The sequence below is a fragment of the Phytophthora parasitica genome, assembly GCF_000247585.1.
Source record: "Phytophthora parasitica INRA-310 unplaced genomic scaffold supercont2.4, whole genome shotgun sequence".
NCBI classification, from domain to species: Eukaryota; Oomycota; class Peronosporomycetes; order Peronosporales; family Peronosporaceae; genus Phytophthora; species Phytophthora nicotianae.
This window is the reverse complement of record NW_008648990.1, coordinates 810134-822035: the sequence shown is the minus strand read 5'-3', so window position 1 is coordinate 822035 and position 11902 is coordinate 810134. Positions and strand designations below refer to the sequence as shown.

The 11902-nt window shown below is 47.4% G+C and overlaps 1 protein-coding gene across 1 annotated transcript; it reads right to left on the bottom strand.

Annotated features, from left to right (window-relative positions):
• Positions 1 to 10390: 10390 nt before the first annotated feature.
• PPTG_03217 (hypothetical protein) lies at positions 10391 to 11231 on the bottom strand (the record flags this gene model as incomplete). Its single annotated transcript, XM_008895894.1, has 3 exons — positions 10391 to 10504; positions 10571 to 10959; positions 11219 to 11231. 3 exons carry the CDS (start codon positions 11229 to 11231, stop codon positions 10391 to 10393), a joined length of 516 nt encoding a protein of 171 aa, XP_008894142.1.
• Positions 11232 to 11902: the final 671 nt, after the last annotated feature.

Below are 11902 nucleotides of genomic sequence, written 5' to 3'. Positions count from 1 at the left end.
AACTCCGGCGACTGCCGCGTGTCCTTGGTAGAATTACTTGAGTACTGTATGGGCCAATATACTTCCCGCAACAGCCTTCTCATCTTGAACCGAAGACACTTGTTCCTGACGAGGTAAATTCCACTCTGTTATTCTTTTAAGTCCTAGTGGTCCACTATCTTCTACCCATCCCATGATTGCTCAAACTGGCCCTTTGTGGTACCCATAAATGGGTACAAATTAGTCGTTCTACAGACTGTACTCTCACTTCCGACGCCATATGTTGTGGACCTTTTATGAAGCCTATCAACTCATACAGGAACTCTAGCCTAAGCTTACAATTCGATCGCAGCGATCTTCAGCAAGAGGTCAATCACTTCTACGTCGGAGTCGTCTTGCTCTCTGTTGTCTGCGTCAGTAGCGTCATACTCCTCAACACCACGAATGGGGGCAAGAAGGCCCGCCTTCTGCCAGCAGTGTGCGATGGTAGCAGCCGACGTAGATTCCCACAGTTCCTTGCTCCACTCCATCGCTTGGAGCTGGTCGATCTTATACACTAAACGTCCATCCACGCCTTCTCCAGAGTCAAACAAGTCCATAGCTCTATCAATCTGCATCGTCTGGAACCGGGACTTAATGGATGCGATTATACCTGCGTCCAGTGGTTGCAGATAAGTGGTAGTGTTTGGAGGCAGGTGCTCGACTTTCACGTTCGTCAACATGAGGTCCTTTGACGCGTGCGAAGACACGTTGTCGACAAGAGAAGAATGTGCCGCTGTGCTGATCGCATCTCTCTATCGAGGTCGCGCACCCACTCCTTGAACACGTCGGAGTTCATCCACGCTTTGTCTGTTTTCCTGCAAAGAAATCCGTGTTCTTCCCCCGTTTTCTTGCCAAAACAGCGTGGCTTCACAGCACGCCCAACGAACAAAGCTGGCTGTGTGTCGCTACCGTCGGCGTTGGTGGTAAGTGCAAGTGTAATACGCGTCTTGTCCTTCTTAACACCGGGCATACGAGATGAGCAAATACTGCGCGTGGGTGCAGCCTTGTAGTTCAGTCCGGTCTCGTCCATATTGTACGTGTCCTGGGGGGCGTACATGTCAGTAAGCTCGTGAAGAGCGTGGCGCCCCTCGCGTACCTTATCGTGGTCAGCTGAGCCAGCTTCTCCGTGCCTTGCTCGATATCGTAGCTCGTGTCTCTTCAAAAAGGCTGACAGCCAACTCACAGACAAACCGAGATCTAGCGCGGGCCCACCAATTTCGTAACGCAGTCGTTGTGCCTTCCTTCTAATGACCTTGCGATTCAGGCACATGCCGCACTTTTCAGCCCTTGTTACCCACTCCTCCAGTCGTTTCTCAAGAGCTGGAGCCTTCACCTTAAGTGGCTTTCGTCTCTTTCCCTTGCCATACTCCCCTTTCATGATGATTTCGCCGTTCTTCAGGATGTCGGAGACGGTATTACGCGCGGGTGCCTTTGCCAGGCGAAACGCTTGCTGCGCCCATTCAGCAAGCTGTGTCTGCGTCATTCCAGGAGCCTCACGACTCTGGCGGATAAGGGAACGCTTGTTATCGATGGTCATCCACTTCCCATACTACTCACTTGTCCAATGTGTGTTTGCTTTCAAATTTTCGCGCGCGCGCGAAAATTCCCTGTTCAAGATGATAAGCGTTTGGTCAGGATACACAGTTTTTTGATAACTTATATTTCAAATCTGCAAATCTGTTGCAGTGTATAAATTTTCTGCAGCGTCGGAATCAAGAGTACAGTCTGTACTACCACTTCGAACCGGGGTTATCGAAATGGTTGCACCATATCGGAATAGATCGGATCGCAATGATTGCACCTTGTCGATCCAGTCTTGACCAGAATGACGGTGCCTCCAGAATGATGGTTCGAGTCAGAATGATGGTTTTGGTTGCGCACTTGAAGTAGGCGACTCCTCGCAGCTGATTGGTCCATTTCCATCCGTCTCACATTCTCCAAATTTCTCAAGCGCTCACCACAATGGCATGAGTATCAAATCGGGTGCGGCGAATTAAAAGCAGCGAAAGACTTTACAGCTGTTCAACGAGGCGCAAACAAGTTTGCATTCTCACGGATGAAATTGTTTTGGGATATCGTGTCAAAACTACATCGGTCTGGTTGAGTGACACTGCAATCGACAAAATCTATGCTGTGTATGGTAGGCAGCTTTCGGTAACTAGCATATTACTAGCTCTACGAAAAGATCGGGATCGAAGAGGACACCCAAGTCTGCGAGTGAGAGCTCACCCACTTCAACGCAACTACTTTTTTTAGCCAATCAAAACATGGTAGCATGTTGCAGCACAACGCCCCTGCGTCATGTGGAGTGTCAGCCCTATATCGGGGACAGAGATCCCAACTGGCCCTCCATATACTCATAAGAAGGCGCAATTATTTGTCGAGACCTTGTGCGAGCATCCCATGCAAAATTAGCTATTATAGAAGGAAACCTTCATGTAGTGGAACCAATCAGATTCCTGGAAGTCTCATACTCCCACTCAATTGGGTATAAATGCACAATGATATTTTCCAGACATTCGCATTGGGTATATATCTGATGTACGCTGCTTTGGTTCCTTCGCCATCATTAGGGCATTCTTTATTGCGGTCATCAAGGTCCATCGACTAAACTTCGAAGCCTCGACGCAGATGAGCAGGTACACGCTCGAGTGCGAGTAAACTTCCTGAATCGTGGCCTCGGCCCGAAGAACCGCTCACATGTGCTCCATGCAATGGATGTCTTGGTGGTGATTGTGAGAATCCGGCTCAACGCAGAGTACTGGAGGGAACGGTAGATGATAATGCCAGAATCACTGGATGGCTCTCTCCGACTTGGTCGTCAAGTGTAAGTCGGGCCTCCGCACTAGGTTACAGAGACGGCATAGTACTTTGTCATCCGTAGCATCCGGTATCCTCTAGTATCTTGCGTGTGATTTGGGTCAGCCAGCACAAGTAAGGTGTCCCGCTTATCTTCGTTGCGTTACATTGCTAGGAAGGTTGGCTTAAATCACTTTGTTTCAGTTTTGGTTTATTTACCACCCAAAAGGTGGTCGAGATTCATGGACAATGTTACTGCCAAACTGGTGCAGGGGGCGTGGCTGGGATAATGGATAAGCAATGACGCACTCTAACATGTGTGGTGTAGTGGGATCACCAAATTGTATTTGCCACAGAACTAGGTAAAACGTAGTATACTTTGTGTGTATAGCTGTATACCCGATACGGCAACGAAGGACTTCAAGACTGAGAAATTTGTCACCAACTTAAAACTACAGTCATTGGAAATACAAACTAAGAATAGGGACTTGCATAACATGAACGAACTTCCATTTTTTTTTGCTCTCCGACATTATGTCACGCTTAATTCTGAGGGGTAGGTGCTACCACCCGATTTCTGTCAAACGACATTGTTGACTAGGTTTTTTCAACTTGTAAGTCTAAGGCAAGCGCATTCAAGGTTAGTTTTGGTGAGGAACGGATAGATTAGTTTCAACATTAACTTAATCATCTGCGAATTGGATATACTAACGTAAATCCTAAATTAGACTGTAAGGGATTACTACATAAGGGATTCCAAGGAGTTGAGTAGAAGACGACTTGATGTCATGTTGCGATAAAGGTACGTTCATTTTGCCGACATTAATTTTAAAGGATAATTACCAAGGCGAACTAGAAAACAACTTTTGTCTTAGTTTTAGGTAAAATTGTTCAATTACAAATGGGGAGATGAACCACTTATATGTGTCATACCTTCTCAGGAAGTTAATGTACTATTAAAAGTTCTTGGTTCCTTAAAGAAGTCGCATACATCACCTTAAAGCAACCACTGAGCGTTGTATACCCTGCATCAATCGAAATTAGTGTGATTGCCACTTGAGAGGAGAATCGCACATCACAAGAACAAAAAATCGATTCCTGAGCGTAAGCCAACGCGATTTCTGAATTAGAAGAGGTGGCGTGGTCAGTTTGTTGTCTGAAATCGTACGTGATGTCAAAGTCCTTCACCTTCAATGTTGCACACACACATCTTGATACCTTTACCCCAGTCCTGAATTCTCTAAAACAATATCGATTCGATTGAGCAAGCGAAAGTGAAATATCGGGTCTACACACCGAATACACCAAAATGTTCTTGGTCTTACAATACAGCTAGGAATTCATTGTGATCTTGTAGTCACGCGAACGGCTTGGCCCCCAATTGTGTACGGATCACCTGATCGGAGTGGATCTTCACGATTGATGAAGCAGATCCAGAAAATTTCGTCCTCGCGCTATCACGGTAGTCCGTCGTCGACTCCGATAATGTAACGTACGTATTTCCTTTTTTTACCTTTCAACATCGCCGCGATCCCGTCGTCCACCGAAGCGATCGTATCCTTGTCTTTCACCGCGGTCGGTATACATGTATCGACAACAAAAGACTCGTAGTCATCACCACTTTCGGGAATACATACGGACCAGACAAATATAACTCCGTGTTAATGAGACAACCCCCATCAATTGTCATGTATCACACACGAAATGCACATTTGAGCGCGTACAAGGTCTCTAGCAGAAAGGATAGGACGATATCTTCGGCCTTTATAAAAAAAAAAAAAACGAGCAGCTCATGTAGGCCTTCTTACAACACCAATATATTTTTTTTATTCCTGCAAGTAATTATGTATTGGAGTCGCATCTCTTGACAACAATACAATCCCCCAGTGTAATACGGACCCAATTACTTTAGCCAACGTCTCCAATTAGTCAGTGTCGTGTTTCTGTGAAAATCCGTGCGCTAAGAGATTCATTTTATTCCTTGAAATTTATCGATTCTCGTCGTGCTTAAAAGTTAATACCTAGCCATAACGTATTAGTGTGGTGTCTCTGCCTTGCTGCAAGCCTTTACGTTTCTTTTGCTTTGGAGCAGCTCACGGTTGTTTTATCTTACTCGGACTGTCATCACGTGTGGCGTTACGGGAATCCTGTCATCCAGGATGACGAACGTGCATACAGCATTGGCGATATGCTCCTGAGATCTGTGGCCTGCAGCTTCAACTTATAGCTGGAGCTGGCTGGGTCTAATGGTGCATGCGCTACACTGCCCCTCCAAGCCTGGTCCAGCTGGATATTATTAGCGATCATTTTGTCATTGTGGTGAGATGTGGTATAATTATGACGTGATTGGTGCGACGGTTGATACTTCCTTCACGTTTCTGTAAAGTATATTCAGTGGTCGTCAGTTGAAGTTGTCCCGTCAATAACTCTAACTATTGCAACCGGTTGAGGTGGATTTGCAATAATTCATATGAAAACCAATATTGCTTAGACTCAATTGAAAATTGAATAAATGATTGATATATCCAAACGCTACATGCTAGTGTGCAATTTAGGAGGATGCGCAAGCAATTGCTTGTTTTGGCAAAAGTATGCAAAACTGTTTATTAAAATTTGGACTGATGGTCTTTTCAATGCTTGAGCACCTTACCGTTCTGTTTCTGGAACTACTGATTCAGTAGAACAAGGACTTCTTTTGCAAGAGACGTCAGCGGTTCCCATGAGTCTTCTACAGACTCTAAGCCTTTCCAGCTAACTAGAATCTCATAGTTCTTGATAGAACCGTTCCAGTGATGCTTTTTCGGCTCGTTGATGGCCAGGATGATGCCCTGGGAGGCTCCGTGCTCGAGAATTTCCTCGGTTACGTTAAGGCTTGGTCCGCATAGAATTTTAGTCGTGACGCATGAACATCTAGCTCACTCCCTGTCACTAAATGACGAATGCGACGGAGTGGACATCAGCACGGACCACTTTGTATGGTCTTTTGCCACGTTACTAGTAGCTTGTTCCCTTTTTTTTTCGTCTACGCATGAGCGTAAAACGTAGTAATCGACGTCGAAGTTCACAACATTGCCCCCTCGTTTCTTTTTCTGGTTGAGAAGACGCTGCTTCAAACGCTCATCAGTAATGGGGCCATGCATTGTACGCAGACTGTAGCGTAGAGTAGCTAGGTATCTAGCAATGGCAGCTGAAGTGGCAGGTACCTTAACCTGCTCCTTGCGGCTAGCGTGGCAAAATTCCGCCAGAGGCGATGGGCACGATGAGCCAGTAAATAGCTCAGTGGGAGCTCGGTGTGGTTTAGACTAGATTGCACTAGCGGTACGAGGTAAACCCAATCCTTTGTAGAGATTATGTACTCAACAATCATTGCACGGAAAACCTGTAGGATATCACGATTGACTCGCTCTACTGAGCCGTTGATCCATGGGCTGTAAGCCAGGGTAAAAGTCTGCCGGCACTTGAGTCTCTTGGGGAGCTCCGCCACAACTTCGTTTTTAGAATGACTACCGTTATCACTGCCCCATTGAGGCGGAATTCCGAAACGGCTGTGCCAGTCCAGCAGAGCGGTTGTCGCTACGGCACTGTCGGCTGAGTCGCAGACCACCAGCTCACAGAAGTGTGTGGCACGATCTTTTAGTACTAGCAAATATTTACTATCACCAGAGGATTCGTCCACGGACAGGAAATCCCAATGGAGGACTTCGTTCCGTTCATCACAATCGATCGTCCCGCTCCATGGTCAGCGAACGATTTGGCTACCTTTTACGTGTGGACACAGTAGGCAGGTCGCTATGAAAGCGTGTACGATACCTCTGAGATTTGGTATGTGAAACACCCGTCGCAGGTGGTTAGCCATTGCTTGTTCCCCGCGGTCACCGTGAGTCTGCAGTAAGCGGTGATACAGAGTCGCTGTGTGATCTCAGTACATGCTTTAGGAATTCAGATCCTCTGGTCCACTCTGAGAACCTTGTCCGCATCTTGCGTCGACCCCACGGGTGCTTGGTGCTGTCGCTGAGCACTACGGATCTCGTCTAGTGATGGCCAGACGAATTCGTCGTCCAGAGGTCGGAGGATCTGTTTTGTATGTGGGTTAGTTGGAGTCTTCTGTTTCTTGCTTCTCTTCTTGGTAAATCGTTTTAGTTTCACCGTAGTCATCGATTACCCTGCCCACCGAGAGAGCATATCTGCCACACATTCACTACAGTATCGACATGCTCGATGATGTAACGGAACGGCATCAGCTTCAATGCTAATCCAAGCAGCTTGCCTCTAATGTGTTTCTTTATACTCGTATGGGGAGCGAAGACATGGATTAAGTTGCGATGGTCGCAATAGAGGCGGAATGGTCGCACCCGCATTAGTAGGTAGTCACGTTTTTCACATGCTACTACAATGGGGTTTGCTTCCTTTCCAATCACGGTCCAGTTAAGCTGCGAGCCTTTAAACGCACCGCTGAGGCGCGTGAGTAGTTTGTGTTGCTGCGTAGGAACTGGTTTCCGAGAAATGAAGTCCGTCACCTGGGTGACAATGACCGACCAACCACAATCGGATGCGTCTGAGCAAACAGTAGTAGTAGCATCGTCGTCGGGTAGTTCATGTGTAGCTGAAGTGGAGAGCAATTGGTTCATCGTATCATTTGCAGTACGTTCAGTGTCCGTCAACTCAATAGAAATACCAGCTGCAACGCGCTTCGTGTGCATGCTGTCTTTGAGCGCTGTATCGAGTCGCTTTTGCAGCGGGTCAGCAGTTCAAGCGTAGTCATCCATCGACTCGCGCATACAATTGGCAGCACATAAGAATTGCTGCAATTGACCTGCGATCGTAGGATATGGCATACTCCGTAAAGCATCGATGCGTGCTGGGTCGTGAGTGATACCATCAGATGTGACGACACGTCCACACCACTTCACCGATTGTTGGTAGATACTGCTCTTTTTGGCACTGAGCTTGAGTCCGAAAGTTGCAACCAAGTCGGAGAATTCCTCTAGCTTCGTAACGTATGGGTCTACGTCGTCAGCAAATAGGAGTAGATCATCAAACCAAACAACTAAGGAATGGTACAACAGCGACTGGAAGCACTGCTCCATCGTCTGCTGAAAATGCACTGTGGCATGACAGCATCTCTGAGGAACTCGACGAGGAGTGTATATTTTGTTGTCAGTTATGTACGACAGGAATTCCTGGCTAGATTCCTATAGAGGTAGCTGCCAGAAGCCCTTTAGTAGGTCAAACAGACCGAAGTGTTTCTTGCTCGAGTGTGCTCAAGTAGCGTTGCTATATGAGGCATCGTGCTAATATGTGCCTCGGTGAGGTCATTCACGAGACGGTAGTCGCACGTCTGCCGGTACTCATCGCCGCTCACGCCTTGCTTGCGCACCGGAAGTACTGGACTAGCCCAGCGGCTGCATGCGTTTTCGTACACCAACCCAAGTTCGACATGTTTTTTCGTTAAACTCGTGCAAGAACGCACGTACTACAGATGGGTAAGGACGTGGCTTGCTCTTGACTTTACGTGCTCCATCCTTGAGTCTGATCCGTAGTGCCTCGACATTGGCAGGAGGGTCGTTGCCTAGCTCCAGGCGCCATATGTCGTGCTTGAACACAATAGCCCGGAGCTGCTGCTCAAGGTGGCTCGGGAAACCTTGCTCGAGTGCAGTGGAAATCATCCGTTCAAGAGCGGCTTAAAGGTCATTGTCGGTTACGCTCAGCGCGAGGGATGATAGGTCGTCTTGTAGATATTGTTCGCCTTCATCTCGACCTGCAAGTTGGTCTAATTGTTGATCGATGTCGATCCCAAGAGACTTGAGAACATCCTGACCGAGGATGAACTCGGGTTCGTCACACTCAATTATTTAACAGTCAACAGGTTCCTGCAAGCCGACTGGTCCGGCAGCAGTGTTGAGTTGCAACCGAAGTCGCACGAAGTACGTGGATGTGATCTCGTGGTCGCCCACAGCCACGTGCACTATTGGAGTATTGAAATGAGTCACCTTAATATATATGTCTCTACGAAGCAGTTGAGCCACGTGTTGGTTGCTTGTGCCGGTCCTGTTCGCACCAGTGTCCGCTCAGTACGGCTCAGCAACCTCTTCGTCCAAAAGAACAGTCTTCTTTTGAGATGGGATACTATAACGAAGGCGCTTCATTCTTGAGGAAAAACAAGCCGCTTGCCGTGTTAGCAAGTCTTAAGTTATTTGATCTGGTTGGTTTTTAGTATAAGTACCGTACCAAGCCACCTTATGATCTACCCTCAAGCACAATCTCCGATCATCCGGCGTTACGACTCGGCCCGGCTGTTTTTCATGTCTCAACAACCCTAAGACCCCTCTATTGGAAGCGAGAAGTACGTGTAAACGAAGACGTAGAAGGCATCCCATCCGCCCAAGGGAACCCGAAGGTCGCCAGATCCAAGCTCGACTAATCGCTTTGGATCTGGACTTTTACGGCAGCAGAGCGAAGAGTTTTCTTCGCCCCATTCTCCACGCCTTACGAAGACGTCCAATCTTTCACACCTTGAACGCTTCAGCTTCTACCAGAAGAGCAAGATCCCGACCATCCCGGCAGTTGCGCAAGGTGAACAACTTCAGCACAACATCACAGATCATCGGGGAAACCCCTCCGTTAATCAGTCGTCTGGGCCAGGAGGAAAGTAGGAGCCAGCGATCTTGCAAGTTTTGCTGATCCCGCTACTCCGCATTCGCAAGACCCTATACTCTCAATTAAATGGAAGATGACATATTCTATTAAGTTCAATTATCAATGGGATCCGACGGATGCCTATTTAGCTCACCAAAGTTTTTGTGGGCAATGCATGCTGAGGAGTATTTTTCGAAATGTTTTCGATTCATCCGAACATAGATACACACCATGAAACTGCTATCGATAATCGGTTTCAAAATTCAACACATATCCACTCATGATCATACACTTTATATTGCTGTGACATACATAAATTAGATACGGCCCTTGACTGTAGTACGCTTTTACTAAACTATCGATAACGCCTCGATGCGCCCAGAAGCAATTGAGGCAAGCATGATGAGTGATGAAGAGCGCAGAAAAAGATAAAGTCAGTACCATATGGCCTTCTTGACGATAAGGGTTTAGGATCCGACCCCCAGGTTAACACGTAAACCAGGCCGAAATTGCTCGGTAGATCTCACGCGAATCGAATTTGCAATAGAGATAATAACTGCTTTCCCTGCGCCACCACACGTTTGTTTCCTTCGTTAGCTCTTTGATCGCGAAGTTTACGACGGATTTCGGCCTTCTGGTCATCAGAGGCGATGGGCACTCCGACAACCAGTGCATCTCATCACAATGTGGACAAGGAGTTGGTGGCACTTTAGCTCGCTCCGAAGGGGTCTTTTCGTAGGTCGTTTGGCTCCGTTCATTGGTTAGGCGGGGTTTCTTGGTAGAAAGTTTACTCGGTCCGCGCTTTGGTGCACGTCACGAATCACTATCCCTCTGATCCCGCTTGGCGCGTCGTTGGTTCTGGTAATTTTTTTTCTTGGTCGAGTGCCTTTTCCAACACTAAGTCATGGAGGATAACCTCGTCGGATTTTGCAGCTCAAGCCTTGAAACGTACTGTACGTTCCACTTCTTCTCGCAGAGCTCGAGGCTCTAACGAGGCAATGAGGACACGGTAAAGCTGTTGTTTACCGTCGTCCCCAGTGAAGAATTGCTACCAGCCATGGTCATTGATGATGTCGTGGCAGAGCTTAAAATACTGAATAACTAGCTCGCTCACATCACTTTCAGATAGGTCCATGCACAGCATTTCACGCATTTCATCATCCACATCAGGAACGTTGTTGTTCTTGACACTGGAGATAATCTTGTCAATCTCGGTTAAAATCACTTCATCTGTGGCGTCGTCGATCGAAATCTGCCAACGTAGGCGACACCACATCGGAAGCAGACCCTCGTCGAAAGTCGTCCTAATGGGGACGATTTTGTCCTCAGCACCGCCCTTAGCACGGTTACGGACGGACTCCTCATACTCGCGGCGTTCTTTGCGCCATTTGACGTGTGAAGCATGGGAAGTACTCGGGAGGCGCGGTGGTAGCACCGGCGTGAAGATTGGTATCGCGTCGCAGCCGTCATCGTCGTCCGTGCGTTTGTCGATGTTGATCGGGTCTTAGTCATGGTTGTGTAACAGCAAAGAACCGCTAACGAATTCTTTGTGGTGTATCAGGAACTGGAAACACACGATGGGGGTGTTGCCGGTTCTCCCAGGAAGTTTTAGCCGTTGGTGTATTCGATAGTAAATAGCGAAGTGAGAGCACTGGTCTACATGGTAGTGGTTGTAGTAGCTGCGCTGCAGCCGCAGTGGTTGGACGCGAGGACTTTCGTTACGTGTGGCGTTACGGGAATCCTGTCATCCAGGATGACGAACGTGGATACAGCATTGTCGATACGCTCCTGAGATCTGTGGCCTGCAGCTTCAACTTATAGCTGGAGCTGGCTGGGTCTAATGGTGCATACACTACAGGCAGTTAATCATTTTGGTCTTACCGGGCTTGAGAATATCGAGGGACCCGGCGTTTGTGTGGTAGCTTCATCAGCATGTTGAACGTTCGATGGATGTAGTTGGCTCCCACGAGTATGCGCATATTCAATAGATAAAATAAATGATGCCTACAAATATGAAGTCAAGTCGCTGCTAAAAAAAATCTGGACATCTGAAATTGAAACAAGCTCCAAGTTCTAGTCCTACTTGGTTACTCCTGCCGATTCACTTCTTCTAGAGTGCACACAACCTTTAGTGGTGTCAGCATCATAGCGTAGACTTGTACATGTTGTTTATACTTTAATCGCCCATGCCTTCCAAATGCGGGCCAACAGCCTTGAGACATGGGGATCCAGATCTGCTGAACTTATATCTTAGAATCCTTGATGTCACTCCCGCCGGCTATTCAATGTAGAATGATCCAGTTGCTGTTAGGCGTCTTCAATAGTGTCAGGTCGCCATCTGTCATTCTGGCCAGAAATTCAGGAAGCGTTGTTCACCACATTTCACCGAATTCGCTTCACTATACCAACCAGGGGTGATGTTGATGTGGACAGATACATGGGAATC